Source organism: Scyliorhinus canicula, chromosome 4 (genome assembly GCF_902713615.1).
Source record: "Scyliorhinus canicula chromosome 4, sScyCan1.1, whole genome shotgun sequence".
Taxonomy (NCBI): domain Eukaryota; kingdom Metazoa; phylum Chordata; class Chondrichthyes; order Carcharhiniformes; family Scyliorhinidae; genus Scyliorhinus; species Scyliorhinus canicula.
In genome coordinates, this window is record NC_052149.1 from 39,721,702 (window position 1) to 39,745,371 (window position 23,670).

A 23,670-nucleotide genomic window follows, 5' to 3' on the forward strand; every position below is an offset into this window, starting at 1 on the left:
GAGCCCCGCCCCCCCAATCCAGCACACGGGAAAAGATAGGCACATGACCCAACAGGACCGCGAACCACTCCCAAACTCTCAACCAGTGGAAAAAAAAAACAGACGTGACAAAACGCCCAAGTAAACAGATAACAGTCCCAAAAAAGCGAAAAAGCAGAACAGCAAAAAGACATCATCAATAGAACCGATAAAAGCGAAAGGATACCAAGGAGGACAAAGCCTCCGGGCTGTGTACACCGTTCCCCAGCCCCCAGTCCTCAGTTCAAGTCCAGCTTCTCTGCCTGGACGAAAACCCAGGCCTCCTCCGGAGAGTCAAAGTAGAGCTGGCGGTCTTTATAAGTGACCCAGAGGCGTGCCGGCTGTAACAGGCCAAACTTGACCCCCTTCTTGTGGAGCACTGCCTTCGTCCGATTAAAACCAGCCCTTTGCTACCTCCGCCCTCCAGCCCTGGTAGATCCTGACCTCCGCATTCTCCCATTTACTACTCCTCTCCTTCGCCCATCTCAGCACACACTCACGGTCGACAAAGCGGTGAAAACGGACCAGCACCGCCCGAGGCGGCTCGTTTGGCTTGGGTTTCCTCAGCAGCACCCGATGGGCACCCTCCAGCTCCAAGGTTCCCTGGAACGACCCCGCGCCCATTAGCGAGTTCAGCATCATGGACACAGAGGCCCCCAAATCCGAACCTTCCAGCCCCTCTGGGAGTCCTAAAATCCGCAGGTTCTTCCGACGGGCACGGTTCTCCATCTCCTCTATCCTCGCTGACCACTTCTTGTGGAGCGCCACGTGCGACTCCACCTTCACTGCCAGGCCCAGGAGTTCATCCTCCCTCTCCGAGGCCTTTTGCCGAAGCTCTTGGATCTCCGCACTCTGAGCCGTCTGGGTCGCCATGAGCTTGTCCAGGGAGGCCTTAAGCGGTTCCAGGATCCCTGCCTTCAGCTCCCTGAAGGAGCGCTGAAGCAGCTCCTGCTGCTCCCGCGCCCACTGCTGCCACGCTGCTGATTCCCCGCCCGTCGCCATCTTTCCTTTCCTGCCTCGCACCTTTCTCTGCTCCAAAGCCAATTTTTTGACCGCTCCGCTCCTGGTCCAGGCCATCCACCGGCGGAGAATCTTAGAGGAAGTGTTCCCACATGGGGAAAAGTCCAACCAGTACCGCTGCGGGCCCTTAAAAGAGCCCAAAAGACCGAAAATAGCGGGAGCTACCGAACGTGCGGCTTAGCTCCGCATCACCGCAACCAGACGTCTACACCCACCAACAATAAACAATAATCAGTATCAAATATATCAATAACTATAACAATAACAATGATCCCATCCTCACACCAACCCCCAAACATCAGCCCGCATGTTTACATAAACAAATGATAAAAAGGAATCGGGGATTACCCATAGTTACCCTTAATACACACAGCCCCCCTCCCCCCAACTAATGTTCGTTGTTATCCAGTTCTTGAAAGTGCATAATGAATAATGCCCATGACTTGTAGAACCCCTCCGTCCTTCCCCTCAGTTCAAACTTAACCTTCTCAAGGGCCAAGTATTCCAACAGGTCCCCCCCCCCGCCATGCCAGGGCATGAGGTGGAGAGGCTGCTCTCCATCCCAGCAGGATACGCCTTCGGGCGATCAACGAGGCGAAGGCTACAATATCTGCCTCCGCACCCGTTTCCAACCCTGGCTGATCCGACACCCCGAATATGGCCTCCCGGGGACCCGGGTCCAGTTTCACATGCACCACCTTGGAAATTACCCTAAAAACCTCCTTCCAGTACTCCTCGCCCTCGTGAGGTGTGCTCTTTATACCACCTTCAGCTGTATCAGCCCCAACCTCGTACATGAGGTGGAGGCATTCACTCTCCGGAGCACCTCACACCAGACCCCCTCCTCTATAACCTCTCCCAACTCTTCCTCCCACTTTGCTTTGATCCCTTCCAGCGGTGCCTTATCCTCTTCCAAAATAGCTCAGTACACCGCTGACACTAACCCCTTCTCCAGTCCCCTTGTCGTCAGCACCTCCTCCAGCAATGTGGAGGCCGGTTCTTCCGGGAACCTCTGTATCTCCTTCCTGGCAAAATCTCGAACTTGCATGTATCTAAACCCTGCTCCAGCCCATACTTCGCTTCCAGCTCCCTCAATCCTGCAAACTGACCTCCAAGAAACAAATCTTTTAGCGTCTTAATCCCCTTCTCTTCCCATTTCCGAAAACTTCCATCCCACCTCCCTGGCTCAAATCTCATTATATATATCCTTGTACAATTTAGAAGCTTAATTCACCATATGAGCTGAAAATTTGTTCTTTCGATTTACAGTCCGCTGAGAAAAGAAGTGCCTATCTTTTTTTAAAAATAAATTTAGTACACCCAATTCATTATTTCCAATTAAGGGGCAATTTATTGTGGCCAATCCACCGACCCTACACATCTTTGGGTTGTGGGGGCGAAACCCACGCAAACACAGGGAGAATGTGCAAACTCCACACGGGCAGTGACCCAGAGCCGGGATCGAACCTGGGACCTCGGCGCCGTGAGGCAGCAATGCTAACCACTGCGCCACCGTGCTGCCCAGAACTGCCTATCCTTAGCCGTACTTTTGTGAAACCTCTGCACATGACTTCTGGACTTTCCCAAATCACCAAGGACACAATCTAGTCTTTTAACTATTTTAAGCTTCTATCATCCTTAAACGTACACTTTTCGAATGTGAATATACCGAGCTTTTTAAGCCTATATGAATAACAACGGTTGTTAAAGCTGGGAATCATTCTTGAGGCCCTTGTGTGAATCATTTCTGAAGCTTCTGTATCACCCAGAAATCTTGATTGACACGGCTGAAATGACAAGTTTTTAAAAATAATTTTTGGTTAATGTATGCAGCTGAACAAAGGGACTTTGTCGGAGTTGATGACACATGCAAACGTCTACTTTTCATGGCTAATGAAGCTGACTTGGATGATGAGCTTGTCATTAGGAAGTCCTTGATGCAGAAGTGAGTAATTACAGCCCTATTTCTATTCTCTTTCTCTGTTTCTCCAAACCAAGTACTAATAGGTTCATGTATGTGGACTTAAAAGAGAAGTAACAAGTGTGACTCGCCTAGAGACTATATCTCGGCAAGAATTGTTTTGATTTCTTCTATGGGGCGACATGATAGCACAGTGGTTAGCACTGTTGCTTCACAGCGCCAGGGACCTGGGTTCGATTCCTGGCTTGGGTCACTGTCTGCGGAGTCTGCACATTCTCCCCGTGTCTGCGTGGCTTTCCTTCCGGTGCTTTGGTTTCCTCACATAAGTCCGGAAAGACGTACTTGTTAGGTGAATTGGACATTCTGAATTCTCCCTCAGTACCCGAACAGGCACCGTAGTGTGGCGACTGGGGGATTTTCACAGTAACCTTTTTGCAATGTTAATGTTAGACTAGTTGTGACACTAATAAAGATTATTATTATTTGGGAAGTTGTAATTCTGGTTTAGCTCACTGGGCTAAATCGCTGGCTTTTAAAGCAGACCAAGGCAGACCAGCAGCACGGTTCGATTCCCGTACCAGCCTCCCCGGACAGGTGCCGGAATGTGGCGACTAGGGGCTTTTCACAGTAACTTCATTGAAGCCTACTCGTGACAATAAGCGATTTTCATTTCATTTAATTTAATCTCTTAATGACTTGATCACCTCCCATTAAGCAACATAGTTCTATGGTGAGTAGTCCTTTGGTACAACATTTAAAAAAAATAAAAATTTACAGTACCCAATATTTTTTTCTAATTTAAGGGGCAATTTTAACATGGCCAATCCACCCTACCTTGCACATCTTTGGGTTGTCAGGCTGAGACCCACGCAGACACGGGGAGAATATGCAAACTCCACACGGACAGTCACCAAGTGCCGGGATCGAACCTGGGTCCTCTGCACCATAGGCAGCAGTGCTAACCACTGCGCCACCCTATGATACAAAAATAAGTAATTCCTGCATACTTAACATTTATTTTTCCTCTTCGGCCTCAATTGTGTGGCTGAGAGGAAGAACTCTCTAAATAGGGGCTGGTTTAGCACAGGGCTAAATAGCTGGCTTTTATAGCAGACCAAGGCAAGCCAGCAGTACGGTTCAATTCCCGGACCAGCCTCCCCGAACAGGAGCAGGAATGTGGCGACTCGGGGCTTTTCACAGTAACTTCATTTGAAGCCTACTTGTGACAATAAGCGATTTTCATTTCAAATGGGGAATTGAAATCTGATGCACACTGTAATTTTGTTATTTAATACCTTCAGGTTATTAGGTGGGACAACTTTGAATCAATTTCTTTCTGAAGTCCTGCTGCTTCTTTCTGGGCAGATAGACTGCTTTGTGAAACAGGATAGATTCATTGACAGTTCAGCACTTTCAGTCTGTCAGACGGAGCAATATTGGCCAGCTGAGTATCAGGGAAGTTGTCTCGAACCAGTCTTTTTCCCAGAACTAGACGATTGGTGGTACACTTTTCTGACATTGCTTCGTTAATACCCTTCTCTGGCAGGTTAGTTGCATTGTGAATGAAGAAAAGCATTTACAAATGAATAGTGTGGGCCAGCAGTGCCATGTTGAATACAGCTTTGTCTCCCTAAATCCATGCATGGCCATCCATATTTTTACAAGCTTTTTATAAACCAGTTCGTTCACAGGTTATAAAGAACAAAAAAAAACTGTCTTAGACCTTTCAACGGTACATGTTTGCTTTTCCAGATGGGATAATATTAGCCATATATTTGCCCATATATTATTTTTATTAAAGGCAGTTATGGAGGATCTACATCCTGCTAAGCTACAAATATTTATGTGTTAATGTATAGAGTATATACAGAAGTTTTTTAAAAAGCTGATGTTTATCTTTTTTACTGGATTATTTGAATGCAAGGTGATTTTGACTTTGGAGCAATAATTCTAACACTTTACTGTCTCGCAGTGCCATTCAAGAATGCTGAGCAAGTAACTACTTACTTTCATTGCCGTTGTCAAAAGGTGCAAAACGTGGTTCAATTGCTGTCAGTAAATTACTGTCAGTAAGTAACAGGGCACCATCAGAGGCTATTTAAGAGTTAACCATATTGTTATGAGACTGTAGTCACAAATGGTTATCTACTGGTCATTAGTGAACCTGTTGAGATTTTCTGACAGTCGGATAGCTTTTGTTGCCTCTTTATTTGATACCAATTTTTTATTTCTAGATCTATTAAGCTAAAATCAAATTTTCTAAATTTCAACTCTCACTTTCTAGTTATTAGTCCAAGGTTACTCTTGATTACTGGTCTAGTAAAATAACCATTTCACTACTTTCAAACTACCGAAGTTTTTCGTCCAGAGGATATTGAGTTATGTATGTATCAGGAAGTATCTGTGTTCCGTGGGACGTGTGCACAATTCATGGAGCTGCTATTTGTCATAGGGTGCTCTACATTGTTGAGAAGCCCTCTTCCGATTTTACCTTAAGTATGATACTGGATTCTGCTGCTGTCCATGCTATCTTCAGAGAGTGTTTGCAGTACCTTCTGGTTCTGATACTGCAATCATTTTCCTTTTTATGGTATTACCCTTGAGGTCAATGTCTGAATGCTCAACAGCCAGGGTCTTCGATATCTTAAGCCTTCATTCAGCTCCACAGAAGCATAGAATAGTTGCAGCATAGAAGGAAGTCATTTGGCCTATTGGGACTCTGCCACCTCTAAAGGAAATATAAACGCAGTGTCACTCCCTCACCCTTTTCCCATAGCCCTGCAAATATTTTCTCTGCTTCATTATGCTCTGCCTGTAACACCTTAACTCCTGGCTTCTTTGTGAGTTGTAAATCACACTTGCGCAAATTCCTCATCACCCCAAGTTAAACTTCCTGGTATTGAAAGTGCAAATGTTTGTGTTCAGAACAGACTAATTTCTACTGGAACCCCAAACTTTAAAGGCGCTGGCATTGGTTCTTTCTCCATGTCCCGGCTTTCTTGCTGCCAGTTTCTTTGTAGAGCATGAGAAATGTTTCCTACTGCCGACTTTTTCCTTCCTGTAAGGCTCAGGTACAGATCTGTTTGAGTATGAACTTAAAAAATAAGAAACCATTCATCTGACCATTGGCCATTCAACTCTGAATTGCTGCTCGGAGACTTATTGTAGCTAGTTTGTTATCCAAGTTTGCAATCCCTAGAGCCCAAGAAATCGAGTGCAGGTATGCAAATACTGTTCCATGAAGATCTTTCCACCCTGGTGGTATGTATTTACTGTGATAACTGCATGCATTTTGCTGCTTATCCAACCTTTTGTGTCACTGTCATGAGGTTCCTTGATGTGACACACCCAATATTGGGTTAAATTTTTAGGGTTGGTCATTTTGATGTGTCAGTGTTGCTGTGTGGCAATCTGCTCCAATTTAGTCAGAACTAGATTGTCATCTGGAACACAGCATTGGTTATGATTTACTGGTTTAGGATGCAATGCTGTTGAACACAGTGACTACATTTTGGCCCATCTTAAGATCTGAATGTATGAATACTTTAAGGTTTTCACTTGGGTTATATGGATGGTACATCAGAGATTTTCAGCAATGCTGTTGTTGATTTGAGCATTAAGTCACAGTTCCCTCCTTTATCGGTTTCATGCTACCTGTCAGTTACATCACCCACAGACACGTGGCTAACTTTCCACATGTATACTGATGATTCTCAACTCTACCTCTCTGCCTCCACCATTGTTGTACAATATGTAAGTCTGCCATCAAGTCAAATCAGGCTAGGTGGTGACATAGTGGTATTATCATTGGACTAGTAATCCAGAGACCAAGGGTGGTGATCTGAGGACCCGGGTTCGAATCCCACCATGGCAGGTCATGGAATTTGAACTCAATAAAATATCTGGAATTTAAAAAGTCTAATGATGACCATGGAACGAACCATTGTCGATTGTTGTAAAAACCCATCTGGTTCACTAATGTCCTTTAGGGAAGGAAATCCGCCAAATTTACCTGCTATGGCCTACATGTGACTCCAGACCCACAGCAATGTGGTTGACTCTTAACTGCCCCTTAACTGGGCACTAAATGCTAACACAATCTCGAACGGCCACAAACGAATAAAAGAAAAGATCATATCAACGTGCTATATTCTCAAATTTAATGTCAGCAAAACAAAAATCTTCCATTGGCACCTCTAATTGCTCATGTGCAAATAGTGTGTTTTACTATTTCTGAAACATAATCACTTAGCTTCATCTTTCCTATCCAGCTCTCATAATCTAAATCAATGACATCATGGTTGTCAAGGATTTTCTTGTGTCTTCACTCCTGCATGCTTCTTGAGTTCTCTCCCAAGACGTTTATTTGTGGAACTACAGCAAAGTACCATTTCTTTCCATGGGTAGGGCGTAGAGGCAGACCTCGAGTCTGCTTTCACATTAATCTGAGCCACACGCTCGCTGTTTAGCCAACTGAGCTAACCAACCCTCCATTCCTGTATACTTGTTAAAGTCAAATTAGATTTTACGTATTCTGTATCCCTCTACTTGGCAAGCTCCACTATAATTTTAACCTTCTTGTTTTCAAACTCACCATGGTCTCACCCTCACTACTTAAATAAACTTGCTCACCAGCAAAAGAATCAGCCCATGTTAAGTAATTTGAGGTTACCATTTTTTCCAACCACGCAAAATTAGTAGCATAATTTTAGAATCAAATTTCTGAACTGCAAAATACAGTGATGTGAGACCACTTTGGGGAGACAATCTCACAGTACCATAATTTGGCACCATACAAGAGTATAACTCCAGTATCGTGCCCAGCTGAGTTTAAAAGATCTGAATGTTCTGAACCTCTGTCCTTATGTGTAACCATACAAAAGCTGGACTTTGCTGTGGCAGTAGGAGTATGATTTGCAGCCTATTTCAGTCACTGCAATAAACATTTAAGGATCAGAAATAGCTGAAAGATTCTGGTAGGAGTTGTCCACTGACCTCCCAATAGTGATGGAGTGGAGGGATGGGAAACCTAGAAATCAGGAAAGCATGTAGCAGAAAGAAAAGATTTTTAGTGGGAGACTTTAATTTTAATGTGGATTGGCGAAGCAGAACAATTTATTAGTAAAGGCAATGAAATTCTAGAATAGTTTCAGAACTGCTTTATGCTTTAAAACTGACAAGGAAACAAGCCATTTTGTGATGAGCAACAAATATGAATTAGTTAACAATGTATGGAAAGGCAGCATCTTGCAAATAGTAATAATATGATTGAATTCAACATTGGGTTGAGGGAGAGCGGGGCAAGTCATCAAAATCATAGAAAACTTAGGACATGGAAGAACCATAGAATTCACAGTGCAGAAGGAGGCCATTCAGCCCATCGAGTCTGCGCCGGCCCTTGGAAAGAGATCCTACTTAAGCCCCACACCTCCACCCTATCCCCCTTTATCCCCGCAACCTAGTAACCGCACCCATCCTTTTTGGACACTGAGGGCAATTTAGAATAGCCAATCCACCTAACCTGCACATCTTTGGACTGTGGGAGGAAACCCACGCACACACGGGGAGAGCGTGCAGACTCCGCACAGACAGTGACCCAGGCCGGGAATCAAACTTAGGACCCTGAAGCAACTGTGCTAACCATTATGCTACCGTGCTGCCCAAGGAGACCATTAAAATCATCGTATCCATACCAGACAAAATTCATTAACCAAATATTTAAATTTAAATGAGGCAGACTTTGATGGGATGAGAAATAAATGAAACACAATTGATTAAGCTGTTAATAGGTAAAAACATGGGCAAACAGTGGAAAAGATTCAAATAACTCTGTTACATACAGTACAAGTAGGCTGCACTGTGTAGTGAAACAATCGTGGCCAACAAATTAGGCAGTATATCATCAAGTCAAAAAAACCTATTGTATGACGAGTGGGAATACAATGGACTGGGAGAGCTACAAAAAAGTGATATAAAGAAATTAATAAAAGGTGCAAAAATGGGAATGAGAAAAGCTTGCAAGAGAAATCAAAGCTAGCATTAAAAACGTTTACAAATATACTGAGAAAAAGATAGTAATAAAGGAGTATGTCAGTAATTAAATACAGATATAGGTGATGCTATAATTTATAAGAAGATAGCAGGTATTAAATGAGTATTTTTTATCCATTTTCACAGTGGAGGAAGAGGACAGAATACCAGTGGAAAAAGCGAACCAAAAATAAGTCAAAGGGAGGCATTTAATGGATTAAATATGTTTTTATAAAACATGGTAATGGAGAAAATGGACTTAAGGTAGAGTCTCCAGGACCTAATAATTTCCTTGGTATTAAAACAGAGGTGAGGAAATTGAGGATCCATTCGTTGACATTTTCCTAAGTGTCCTGATTTAGGAATTGTGCTTTTGGAAGAATTGGGCATACCACTTTTAGTTAAGAAGTGAGAAGAGAGAAATCTGGTTAACATCAAATTGTTAGATCTCAGTAACTCCTCACAATTAATGTCAAACTATCGTCAGTGACTAGAGTGACTGAGCGCTAGGATAAGCCAATAGTTGAACAGACAGGGTCAACATGGATTTGTGAAAGAGCTCGTGTCTGATTGACACAATTGAACATTTTGAGAACTAGCATGATGGATAAGGCTCTCTATGGATGTTGTCTACATTGACTTCCAGAAGTTAATTGGAAGTTTTAACACAAGAGATTATTAGTGAAAATGAGAGCACATGAATTGGAGATAACTTTCTTACATGGTTTGTCAACTAGTTGAGAAGTAGGAAATGTTGTGTAGGGATAAAGAGCATGTACTTGTCATATGCCAAGTATCATTCCTCCAGAGATTTGTAGGGTCTCAGCTTTTCATTATATTTGTGAATGATTTGACAATGGAAAAGAGAGTTATAAATCTAAGTTTGCGTGCGGGTGATACCAAGTTAGAAAAGATGCTAAGTCGGTTGGATGGAAACAGAAAGTTACAAAGTGAATGAGCTAAACTATCACAGATGGGAAAGTATGAGATCATCCACTATGGATCCAAGAATGGCAAAGGGAAATGGCTGTCTTTAATAGTGAGAAACTAGGGACTGTAGAGGAGCAAAGGCATTTAGGTGTTGATGTACATGAATCACTAAAAGTGAGTGCACAGGTACAAAAAGTAAATAAAGGCTAATGAAATGTTGGCCTTTATGTCAAACGCATCAAGATTGAAAAGTTAGGAATGATGTGTTAGTTATACAGAACCATGGCCAATCCCCATCTGGAGTACTGCATTCAGTTTTGAGCAACAAACATCAGAACGATATAAAAGAAAAAGACTATTCTCTTGAGTTGGGATGCTGGGAGGTGATCTCATTGCGGTGTTTATGTAGAATGAATTATAATTTTGTAGCACAGTATCAGGCCATTGAACCTAATAGGCTACTGCCAATGTTTATGCTTCATCTCACTGTGTCAATACCGAGCTATTTTAAGTTGCAGAGGAATTCAATGAGGTAGATTCTGAGAAACTCTCTCCTCTTGGGGAAATCCGGAACGGGAGTGCATTATGCTAAAATTAGAGGTGGGCAATTTAGGAGTGAATTGAAAAAGCACTGTTTATATTTTAGGGTGGTTGAGATCTGGAGCATGGTCTGTCAATAGTCTGTGAAAGCTGTGTTAGTTGAAATCTTCAAGATTTGGATTGATAAAGTTTTATTGGGTAAGGATATCAAGGACTGTCAACCAAAGTTGGCAGCCAGAGCAGACTTATAAATTCAGTATCGCGTTGTCTTTAATATGTTCAAGGTGGCCTTGAAAGAATTTTGACTTTCAATGTTATTATTTTTATAAGAATTAAATGCATTTTTAATACTTCCCCTTAGATCCTACAAGTTGCTTCTTCATTATTTTGAATCTCATCACAGTATAGGATTCATTAGAAAAAGTAAGGTATGTTTTATAAAAATTAGATACTGCTGGATGTCCTGTGCAGTTTCAAGATATGCTGTAAGATTCGTGTATATTGTTGGAGGTAACCATTTTGCATGGTTTGGCAGAAATGATAAGAGAACAGAACTGGCCATCACAAGTATGTTTGACACACCACGCACAATTTTTTAAAATATAAATTTAGAGCACCCAATTCTTTTCCAATTAAGGGGCAATTTAGCATGGCCAATCCACCTATCCTGCACATCTTTGAGCTGTGGGAGTGAGACCCACGCAGACATGGGAGAATGTGCGAACACCACATGGACAGTGACCCGGGGCCGGGATCGAATCCGGGTCCTCAATACCGTGAGGCAAAAGTGCTAACCACTGCACCATCGTGCCACCCACACAATACACACAATGGGTGTAGATCGATTTAAATTATTGCTGTTCATTCATTTTTAAATTTCTAACTCTCACTAACCAGCAAGATTTCATGTGACTGCTAAGGATAAATATGAGGTGACACCCAGCTTATCTATGTCTATTGATCAGTCCTCTGCAAATGAGAATTTAGAAGGCCGAGGCTCACAGCACTGCTGTTACATATGGAAATATTGTAAACAACCTCGCACAAGGGTAAATGTATGGTAAAACAAAAAGGTTCAGGCATTGCTATCTAAGATGTGCCGCTCTGACATTAACTTCCCAAAAACAGCATCTTGCTGTCTGACTCACAATTCAAATCCCTTAAATGGTGTGAAGTTCCTGTACTTGCACAGCAGATACAAACTAAACCCTGTATGGAAAATCGGGCGTTAGCTATTTAAGTCCATTTGTAATGGCACCATGGGTGCGATTCTCCGCTGCCCACGACGGGTCGGAGAATAGCGGGAGGGCCTTCCCAACATTTTTCCCGACCTCCCGCTATTCTCTCCCCCCCCCCAAGGTCGCCCCACGACACGAATCGCTGCTCGCCGTTTTTTTACGGCGAACAGCGATTCTCCCCTAGCCGATGGGCCGAGTTCCCAGGCCTTTACGGCCGTTTTCACGAACGCAAACACACCTGCTCTCACCGTTCGTGAAAACGGCCTCAAAATGCCGTTCCCGACAACCATGGCACCGATTGGCACGGCCGTGGGGTGGCATGGGCCCGCGATCGGAACCTGCGCACTCTTTGTTCCTCCGCCGCCCCGCAGGATCAGTCCACGGGGCGGCTGAGGGGCATGACGGCCCGCGCATGCGCGGGTTTGACGCATATGCGTGATGACGTCATCTGCGTATGCGCGGGTTGGAGCCGTCCAATCCGCGCATGCGCGGCTGACGTCATCGTGCGCGTCAGCCGCCGTGACCCTTGGTGCGCGGGCTTAGCGACAGTCGCTAAGCCTGCGATGCCGTGCTTTGCGGGGCCGCGCTGCTAGCCCCGACCGGGGGGACGAATCGGGTCCCGGGAGGGGGCGCGGAGGTTGCCGTGAAACACGGCCAGTTTCATGGCAGCCTTTACGACTCTCCGCATTTGCAGAGAATCGCGCCCCATAAGTCTGAATTACATAGATACATAGAATATTGGAACGGGGGAGGCCTTTTGGCCCTTCGAGCCTGCTCCGCCATTCATTATGATTGGGGCTAATCATCCAACTAAATAGCCTAATCTTTCTTTCTCCCAATAGTTTTGATCCCATTCTCCCCAAGTGCTATATCTAGCTGCCTCTTGAATATATTCAATGATTCAGCATCAACTACTGTGATAATGAATTCCACAGGCTCACCACTCTTTGGGTGAAGAAATGTCTCCTCATCTCTGCCCAAAATGGTTTACCCTGAATCCTCAGACTGTGACCCCTGGTTCTGAACACACCCATCATCGGGAACATCTTCCCTGCATCTACCCTGTCTAGTCCTGTTAGAATTTTGTAAGTCTCTATGAGATTCCCCCATATTCTTCTGAACTCCAGCGAGAACAATCCCAACCTAGTCAATCTCTCCTCATGTGACAGTCCTGCCATCCCTGGAATCAGTCTGGTAAACCTTCGCTGCACTCCCTCGAGAGCAAGAACATCCTCCTCAGAGAAGCAGACCAAAACTGCACATAATACTCCAGGTGTGGCCCCACCAAGGCCCTGTATAATTGAGTAACACATCCCTGCTTCTATACTTGAAATCTCTCGCAATGAAGACCAACATATCATTAGCCTTCTTTACCGCCTGCATGCTTACCTTCAGCGACTGGTGCACAAGGACACCCAGGTCTCGCTGCACACTCCCTTCTCCCAATTTACAACCATTCAGGAAGTAATCTGACTTCCTGTTTTTGCTTTGAACGTGAATAACCTCACACTTATTCAAATTATACTGCATTTGCAATTGATTTGCCCACTCGCCCAACCTGTCCAGATCATGCTGAAGGATCTCTGCATCCTCGTCGCAGTTTGCCCTCCCACCCACTTAACTTGGTATCATCTGGAAACTTTGAGATGTCACATTTTGTTCCCTCATCCAAATCATTAATATATTGTGACTAGCTGGGGTCCCAGCACTGATCCCTGTGGCACCCCACTAGTTACTGCCTGCCAATTTGAAAAGGACCCATTAATTCGGACTCTTTGTTTCCTTTCTGCCAACCGGTTTTCTATCCACCTCAATACATTTCCCCCAATCCCATGAGCTGTCATTTTGCACAATAATCTCTGATGCGGGACTTGTCAAATGCCTTCTGAAAATCCAAATATACCACGTCGACTGGCTCCCCCTCGTCAACTGTACTGGTTACATCTTCAAAGAATTCCAATGGAGTGTGAAGCATTATTTTCCCTTCATAAATCCATGCTGACTCTGACTGATCCTGCCACTGCTTTCCAAATGTTCCACTATTAAGTGCTTGATAATGGATTCAAGAATTTTCCCCACTATTGATGTTAGGCTTAGTGATCTATAATTCCCTGCTTTCTCGCTACATCCCTTTTTGAATATTGGAGTGATGTGAACAGCCCTCCAACCTTCAGGGACTGTTCCAGAGTGTATAGAATCCCAGAAGGTGACCACTAATGCATCACTATTTCCAGAGCCACCTCCGTAAGCACTCTGGGATGCAGACTCTCCAGCCGTGGGGATTTATCTGCCTTCAATCCCATCAATTTTCCCAGCACCATTTCTCTACAAATATTGATCTCTCTCAGTTCTTCCCTCTCATTAAACCTTTCATTGTCCACTGGTATTTGATATTTGATTTGTGTCCTTTTTAAAAATAAATTTAGAGTACCCAATTCTATATTTTTTCCAATTAAGGGGCAATTTAGCTAACCTGCACATCTTTGGATTGTGGGGGTGAAACCCACGCAAATATGAGGTGAATGTGCAAATTCCACACGGACAGTGACCCAGGGCCGGGATTCGAACCCGGGTCCTCAGCGCCGCAGTCCCAGTGCTATCCACTGCACCACATGCCGCCCTGTCCTCTTTTGTGAAGACAGAACCAAAGTATGTATTCAATTGCTCAGCCATTTCTTTGTCCCTTATTATGCATTCCCCTGTCTCTGTCCGTCGGGGGCCTACATTTCGCTTTACCAATCTTTTTCTCTTCACATATCTATAGAAACTCCTAGTGTCAGTCTTTATGTCCCCTCCAAGCTTCCTTTCGTACTGTACTTTCCCCTTCTTAATCAATCCCTCCGTCCTTCTTTGCTGAATTCTAAACTGCTCCCAATCCTCAGACCTATTGGGCGCGATTCTCCGCACTCCCGACGGTGCGGAGAATAGCGTGGCTCGTAAAATTTTACGGCCACGCTGTTCCGACGCCCTCCCGCTATTCTCCCCCCCCCCCCCCCCACGCCCGACTCCCGATACGAATCGCTGCCGCCGTTTTTTTACGGCCGGCAGCGATTCTCAGCTGATGGAATGGCCGAGTTCCCAGCCCTTTACGGCTGTTTTTACGAACGGCAAACACACCTGGTCTGGCCGTTCGTAAAAACGGCCGTAAACTGTCGATTTTTAAAACCATGGCACCGATTGGCACGGCAGTACCACAGCCGTACCAAGGGTGCCATGGGCCCGCGATCGGTGGGCACCGATCGCGGGCAGCGGGCCCGATGCCCGTGCACTCTTTGTCCTTCCGCCGCCCTACAGTATCCATTCGCGGGGCGGCTGAGGGGCATCCCGGCCCGCGCATGCGCGGATTTCGCGCAAATGCGCGATGACGTCATCCGCGCATGCGCGGGTTGGAGTCTTCCAATCCGCGCATGCGCGGCTGACGTCATATGACGCGTCAGCCGGCGCTAACTGTGGCAAGCGGGCTTAACGAAATTCGTTAAGCCCGCGATGCCGGAGTTTACGGCGTCGGGATGCTAGCCCCGACCGGGGACCAGAATCGGTTCCCGGTCAGGAAGGGGGGGGCTGGCGTCAAACCCGCCCGGATTTGACGCCAGCCTTACGATTTCTCCCCATATGGGAGAATCGCGCCCATTATTCTTCTTGGCCAATCTGTATGCTTCCTCCTTGGATCGGATACTATTTCTAATTTCCTTTGTAAGCCATGGATTGGCCCTTTTACCCATTTTGCTTTTGTGTCAGACAGGAATGAACAGTTGATGTAGTTCCCCCATGCATTCCTTGAATGTTTACCATTGCCTATCTATTGTCGTCCCTTTAAGTTACTATCTGATATCACTACTGAAAATTATTTTTACCACTGTAGGCTCTCATCCCTTCAGTTTTAATTGTTATTAGAGATTTTTAAAAACATACTTTCGAACAAATGCCTAGTTTTAAACTTTATTATTTTGCCTTTCACTTAATCCAATTTTTCCTTTTTTTTATTTTGCTTTTTGCATATAGTTTGACATTGATCAGACCCTGCACTATTCATTAACAATACTACGACCTGGTTGAGGAGATACACATACGTAACGCAGATCCAAGATGCTGCACTGTTTGTCATTCCCATTTCCCATTTATAACAACTTGCCATGCAAAAATTCATAGAAGTTCAGTGGGCGAGAGCAAGTTTTAATGAATGGTGGGTACTGTTTGTTTCCCAACAACAATAAATTCAGGCCTGCTGGATTTTCAATTATGTGCATGTTTGATAGTGTGATAACTCCAGAACTTGATGGTCCGATCTAAAAACATAGCTGCAACTATGAATTGACAGTTGTTTTCATCAAGGGGTTCATTCATTCATGTTTGCAGCACACGAATTGTTTGCAAACTATACTCCCATCTTATTACAAATGAAGGAGGCTAAAGCACACACACACAAACACACACCTTTTTAATTGTATATAATGCAGTTTGTTTTTGATGTATTTCCATTAATGATTTTTTTAAGAATACAAATGGAAAATTTTATATGGCTACATGGTAAGCTTAGATCAAAGAATAGATGGTTTTGTTGGAGAGGTTATCAGTGTTTGTGAGAAACATAAATACCACATGCCTGATTGTACACATGTTAGTCATCAGAGTATGTATAAAATGACGTAATCTTTAAATAACTGCAGAGTTTGCCCTTCCAGCTAGCAATTCTTTTTTTCCTTATGACATCTTGTGCTTCAACCCCTTCAGCTAAAATTAATAAAGTTTCGAACTTCTTAGTACTAATTTCTGTTTATCCTTGTCCTGTAGCAGTTTTTGGGGGAAGATGGAGATCCATATTATTGCAATGAAATGCCATGCCTGTTGATCAGTTTCAGGTTTATCTTTATCAATTTTTATGCTATTTTATACACACATCACCTTCATGTTACATCTGTAACACATAGCATTCCTCAATGAGATTGCAAGCAAGAATTTATTCCCAGATCTAAAGCGACATTGCCTGTTAAACGTTTTGCGTTGCTTTTCGTGCGTGGTAATGGATTACTTCTGCTCATTACCCCTACCCCAGACAGCCTGGTTGAGATCAAGGAACCCGCCATATGGGAACTATGAGCTATCGTGCACAGTCAACCAATTGTCTCTGATGCACTGTACCGCAACCCAGCACATCACCTTGATCTATTTATTAAATTTTTTCTTAAATTTGCTACACAAAATAGTTTTAATATAGAGGTTAAAATATCCCTGATTCAAAGAAGAATGTGTTCCAGTGCACTGAATTATAGCACTCTGCACAAATTAGGAATAAATAATACAACACCAGCGATTGGAAATGCCACCAGAGATGGTGTGTATCTGAAAACAAGATATAATGTGGAAAGCCTTGTCCGAACAAGAATAAGAGCTTTATTATAATTGTGATTATAGTTTTGTAGTCCTTTCTCGAACACAGAATCGGGACTCTCTTATTTTGCCTTTACCTGTCACTGTTTTTCTTTGTAGTTTTACTGTACTTGGTTTGGTCTTTGGCCTCCGTTAATTCTTCAGTATTAATATCAATTGTGGACTGTTGTAACTAATTCATCCCGCTTCCCTGACTTAGTCGAAAACAGATCATCTTGTTCAGAATTAATTGTATAGATAGATGCAGTTTATACATTTTTCCATCTGGGATATTGTTCAGTGGAGTCCTTTGATTTGCTGGTTTTAAACTGAACAAATTATAGCATTTGTCTTATTAAGAGTTCCAGTAGTGCATAGAACATAGAATTTACAGTGCAGAAGGAGGCCATGTGGCCTGTCGAGTCTGCACCGACCCTTGGAAAGACCACCCCACTTAAGCCCACACTTCCACCCTATCCCCGTAACCCAGTAATCCCTCCTATCCTTTTTGGACACTAAGGGCAATTTAGCATGGCCAATCCACCTAACCTGCACATCTTTGGACTGTGGGAAGAATGCGGAGCACCCAGAGGAAACCCACGCAGACATGGGGAGAACGTTCAGACTCCACACAGACAGTAACCCAAGCCGGGAATTGAACCTGGGACCCTGGGGCTGTGAAGCCACAGTGCTAACCGCTGTGCTACCGTGCTGCCCACGGCGGCATCAAGACGTTAAGTTCTGTGATACATGTTTATTTTTACTTTCTCTAGGTTTCATAAAACATTAGCTTGATGCAACATTAAGCACGTTCACAAGATTGTACATCTTGATTTTTCAATTGAAATTGGAACTGAGAATATCTTTGGACGATAGAAGACTTAAGGAGGCCATAGGTTTACCAATTCTGCATCGTAAAATGGTTACATCACAGAATGTGGCCTTTGGGCCCGTCTTGCTCATACCAGTTCCCTGCAGGAACATGCTAGTCACTGTCCCCTTCCTGTCTCCATAATCCATAAATCTTTCTCTTTGGATAATTATCTAGTTCCCTTTCAAAAGCCATGATTGAATCTGCTTCCACCACACTCTCAGGCAGTGCATTCCAGATCCTGACCACAGTCTGCATTTTTAAAAAATATTTTCCGTATGTCATCTTTTGGTTCTTTTCCGTTCACCTTCTGTGTGCCCTCGTATTTGATCCTTCCCTCTTTTCACCCTACCTGGTCCGACCAGATCCCTCCTGATTTTGAACACCCTCACTTCCTTCTCTTAAGGACAAAAACCCAAGTTTCTCCAATCTATTCACATATATATCGAAGTTCCTCATCCATGGAACTATTTTCATAAATCTTTCTGCACTCTCCCATTCACATCCTTCCTAAAATGTGATGCTCAGAATTGGATACAGTACTCCAAATGAGGCCAAACCAGTGTTTTGTAAAGATTCCTATTTCTCTTTTCTACTTCATCTTACACTCAAACTTTTCCATCATCCATCATGTTCTGGCTTTGATTGCCCTGCCAATTCCTTTTGTGAGAAGGTACCTTGTCTGTACCTGAACCGCCTCCACTTTAAGTGAACAATGAGTTATCATACTAGTTTTGCCTGACAATATTTGAATCCAGTTTACCAAGGCCAGGTCGATTCTTACCCCACTGAAATCTACCCTCCTACAATTAATTAATTTTACTCTGGACTGCTCCATGTCCATTTCCATAGTTAACCTAAACCGGATGGGATATATGGGAAGTGGAGGGAGGCAGGGTTGGAGTGGGTTAGGGATACGTTCTCGGAGGAGAAGTTTGCGGGGCTCAAATGAGTTGCAGGAGAGGGTTGAACTGCTGGGGGGGCAGTGGGTTTAGGTAAATGCAGGTGCGGGAATTCGTGCGAAAGGAGTGGCAGACATCCCCCGTTACCGGAGTACATGTTATTGGAACAACTGCTGTTCCCTGATGATTTGGGGGAGGGTAACATTGCGGACATCTACGGGTGGTTGGGAAATGTTGCTAATTGTGCTTTTACATAATTGCTCTGTTTAATAACCTTTGCTCTAGAGTCGCCAGGTATCTTTCTGATACCACCACGAGGTTCAAAGCCGAGTGCTGATCAATGACTCAATACACCAGTTAGTAAGTTTCAAATCAAAACACATTTATTATACACACAGTCAATCACTTCTCATGCATAAAACTCTACTTACTAGACTATCCCGAACACTTAAAAGGCCCATACTTAGCTTTGGAAATGGCCCACCAGGTCAGGGAAACAATGGCCTTTTGTTCGATTCTGAGGCTGCAGGCTTCAAAGCTTGTATGGACTAGTAGCTAGGAGCGCCTATCGCGTAGCATGCGTTGACTGGAGACTTATTTGGTTGGTGCACTGCTAGGGAGGTCTCTCCTTGTTGAGAGTCACGGTCAAGAGTTGTTTTGAGCTGCTGAGAGACCCTGCCAAGAAGGACGAGCTGAACTTGGGGACTCTATTTTGTAGTCCCCAGGGGTTTTGCGCCCTTTTGGGCGGTCCCCGGACCTGGTCCCAATCAATTGGACCAAGCCCCAATCGCTTGAATCTATTTCTCCAATACTGGAGCTGTTCCCTGATCGCTGGGCGGTTCCTATGTGTCCGTTGACCTTCCTTTGTCCTGGCTCCCGCTGGCGCCGGGGAGTCTGGTTTGGTCCCGATTGCTTTAATGTTTCCAATTGTTCCTGGGGATTGCTCATTAATATGCAGATGGTTGCTGGTTTCAGTTCTGTCTGGGTTTTTGCAAGTCTTAATACATGGGAAACCTTGCACCTGCTTGTTTCCCTGTGCCTGACCATTTTTCCCTGTGTTCTTTGCGGGCATCCATTTTGGAGTCGGGAAGTGGCCAACCCAGGTGGCTACAGAGAGTAGGGCAAAGCACAGGTGGTGAGGATAAAGCATTAGTGGGAGGAGGAGTTAGGAAGGGAAATAGGTTGGGAACTCTCTTGTGAGGAGTTGCGGCGGGTGAACTTCACCTCCTCCTGCACGAGGATGAGCTTGATTCAGTTCAAGATGGTGAACAGGGCACACATGACTCTGGTGAGGCTGAGTGGGTTCTTCCAGGAGGTGACAAATGGGTGGGAGAAGTGTGGGGGGGGGGGGGGGCTGGCGAATCATGCTCACATGTTCTGGGGTTGTGAGAAACTAGAGCTTCTGGGAGGTGATTTTTGGGATGTTATCTCCATGTGGCCATCTTTGGGGTCTCAGAGGAGCCGGTGCTGCTGGAGGGGAAGGGGGCTGATGTAGTGACCTTCACCTCTCAGTCCGGCGAAGGATCCTGTTGAATTGGAGGTCGGATATGCCGCCGGGGGTGGCGACTTGGCAGGGGGAACTTGTACGGCTTTATCAGCTGGAGAAGATGAAGTTCGCTCTGAGGGCATCAGAAGAGGGTTTTGAGGAGTGGAGGCCGTCCGTCAAATACTAGTGTTTTGTGTTTAAACAAAGGAGATTACAAGGGGATGAGAGAAGAACTAGCTAAGGTAGACTGGGAGCTAAGACTTTATGGTGGAACAGTTGAGGAACAGTGGAGAACCTTCCAAGCGATTTTTCACAATGCTCAGCAAAGGTTTATACCAACAAAAAGGAAGGACGGAAGAAAGAGGGAAAATCGACCGTGGATATCTAAGGAAATAAGGGAGAGTATCAAATTGAAGGAAAAAGCATATAAAGTGGCAAAGATTGCTGGGAGATTAGAGGACTGGGAAATCTTTAGGGGGCAACAGAAAGCTACTAAAAAAGCTATAAAGAAGAGTAAGGTAGAGTATGAGAGTAAACTTGCTCAGGATATAAAAACAGACAGTAAAAGTTTTTACAAATATATAAAACAAAAAAGAGTGGCTAAGGTAAATATTGGTCCTTTAGAGGATGAGAAGGGAGTTTTAATAATGGGAAATGAGGAAATGGCTGAGGAACTGAACAGGTTTTTTGGGTCGGTCTTCACAGTGGAAGACACAAATAACATGCCAGCGACTGATAGAAATGAGGCTATGACAGGTGAGGACCTTGAGAGGATTGTTATCACTGAGGAGGTAGTGATGGGCAAGCTAATGGGGCTAAAGGTAGACAAGTTTCCTGGCCCTGATGGAATGCATCCCAGATGGCTCGGGAAATTGCAGATGCACTAGTGATAATTTACCGAAATTCACTAGACTCTGGGGTGGTCCCGGTGGATTGGAAATTAGCAAACGTGACGCCACTGTTTAAAAAAAGGCGGTAGGCAGAAAGCAGGAAATTATAGGCCAGTGAGCTTAACTTCGGTAGTAGGTAAGATGCTGGAATCTATCATCAAGGAAGAAATTGCGAGGCATCTGGATAGGAATTGTCCCATTGGGCAGACGCAGCATGGGTTCGTAAAGGGCAGGTCATGCCTAACTAATTTAGTGGAATTTTTTGAGGACATTACCAGTGCAGTAGATAACGGGGAGCCGATGGATGTGGTATATCTGGATTTCCAGAAAGCCTTTGACAAGGTGCCACACAAAAGGTTGCTGCATAAGATAAAGATGCATGGCATTAAGGGTAAAGTAGTAGCATGGATAGAGGATTGGTTAATTAATAGAAAGCAAAGAGTTGGGATTAATGGGTGTTTCTCTGGTTGGCAATCAGTAGCTAGTGGTGTCCCTCAGGGATCCGTGTTGGGCCCACAATTGTTCACAATTTACATAGATGATTTGGAGTTGGGGACCAAGGGCAATGTGTCCAAGTTTGCAGATGACACTAAGATGAGTGGTAAAGCGAAAAGTGCAGAGGATACTGAAAGTCTGCAGAGGGATTTGGATAGGTTAAGTGAATGGGCTAGGGTCTGGCAGATGGAATACAATGTTGACAAATGTAAGGTTATCCATTTTGGTAGGAATAACAGCAAACAGGATTATTATTTAAACGATAAAATATTAAAGCATGCCGCTGTTCAGAGAGACTTGGGTGTGCTAGTGCATGAGTCACAGAAGGTTGGTTTACAAGTGCAACAGGTGATTAAGAAGGCAAATGGAATTTTGTCCTTCATTGCTAGAGGGATGGAGTTTAAGACTAGGGAGGTTATGTTGCAATTGTATAAGGTGTTAGTGAGGCCACACCTGGAGTATTGTGTTCAGTTTTGGTCTCCTTACTTGAGAAAGGACGTACTGGCGCTGGAGGGTGTGCAGAGGAGATTCACTAGGTTAATCCCAGAGCTGAAGGGGTTGGATTATGAGGAGAGGTTGAGTAGACTGGGACTGTACTCATTGGAATTTAGAAGGATGAGGGGGGATCTTATAGAAACATTTAAAATTATGAAGGGAATAGACAGGATAGATGCGGGCAGGTTGTTTCCACTGGCGGGTGACAGCAGAACTAGGGGACATAGCCTCAAAATAAGGGGAAGTAGATTTAGGACTGAGTTTAGGAGGAACTTCTTCACCCAAAGGGTTGTGAATCTATGGAATTCCTTGCCCAGTGAAGCAGTTGAGGCTCATTCATTACATGTTTTTAAAGTAAAGATAGATAGTTTTTTGAAGAATAAAGGGATTAAGGGTTATGGTGTTCGGACCGAAAAGTGGAGCTGAGTCCACAAAAGATCAGCCATGATCTAATTGAATGGCGGAGCAGGCTCGAGGGGCCAGATGGCCTACTCCTGCTCCTTGTTCTTATGTTCTTATGACATTATTTGAGGAGCTGTACGTCATGGATGCGGGGTGGGGAGGGATTGTTAATTATGCTTTAATGGACTATGTATTTTGTTGTGTACGTTTGGAATAAAATATCAATGGAAATAAGGTAGTTCAGAGAAGCAAAATTAATGTTTCAGCTTGGTGAGCCTTCATCAGAACAGATCTGATGAAGGAAGACTTCTGAAATGTTGACTTTGTTTCTCTCTCCGTAGATACTGCCAGACCTGCTGAGTATGTCCAACATTTTCTGTTTTTAATTCAGACAAAGCTAGGCTACCTGCGCTACATCAGGAAAAAGGGATGGAAGTTTTTTTTAAATTCATTTTTATTCACACAAGATTTTCATTATAACAAACACAATAACAATACAAATCCCAACCCCCATATTATTCCCGAAGTACACCACGCAGTCCCTGCAATACTGCTCCCCCTTGGCCCCCACATAAAGAAAACAAAACGTTAAAGTAAAAAGACAAACCCCCCCCCCTCCCCCCAACAGCTGACGGTAACCAGTTCCCTGAAAAAAGGAGATGAAGGGCTGTCACCTCGAGTAGATCCCTGCCACTTACCCCCTCTTGGTATACTTGATCTTTTCCATGTGCAAAAATTCCACCACGTCCCCCAACCAAGTCTAGGCCTTCAGAGGCATTGGAGACCGCCACCCAAGCAGAACTCGCCTCCGAGTTATTAACGAGGCGAAGTCTAGAACATCTGCCCTGGTCCCCATCTGCTGCATCGAGTCCGATACAACAAAAATTGCCACCAATGGGCAAGGTTCCAGCTGAACGCCTAAAAGCCCTGACATTGTATCACAAAACGGAAACCCAGAAACTAACAAGCTTGAGGCAAGTCCAAAACATGTGCGTGTGATTCGCCAGCCCCCTAGAGCACCACTCACACCTATCCTCCACCCCCGAGAAGAACCCACTCATACGC

General features: G+C 44.3%; 1 protein-coding gene across 1 annotated transcript in view; it reads left to right on the forward strand.

Moving 5' to 3' along the window:
• The window catches only part of eif2b3 (eukaryotic translation initiation factor 2B, subunit 3 gamma), a 161,885-nt gene that overhangs the window by 44,837 nt on the left and 93,378 nt on the right, over window positions 1-23,670 (forward strand). Inside the window, exon 5 of the mRNA XM_038794088.1 lies at window positions 2,872-2,983. Coding sequence (XP_038650016.1) covers window positions 2,872-2,983 — 112 coding nt within the window. The remainder of the gene's footprint in view (window positions 1-2,871; window positions 2,984-23,670) is intronic.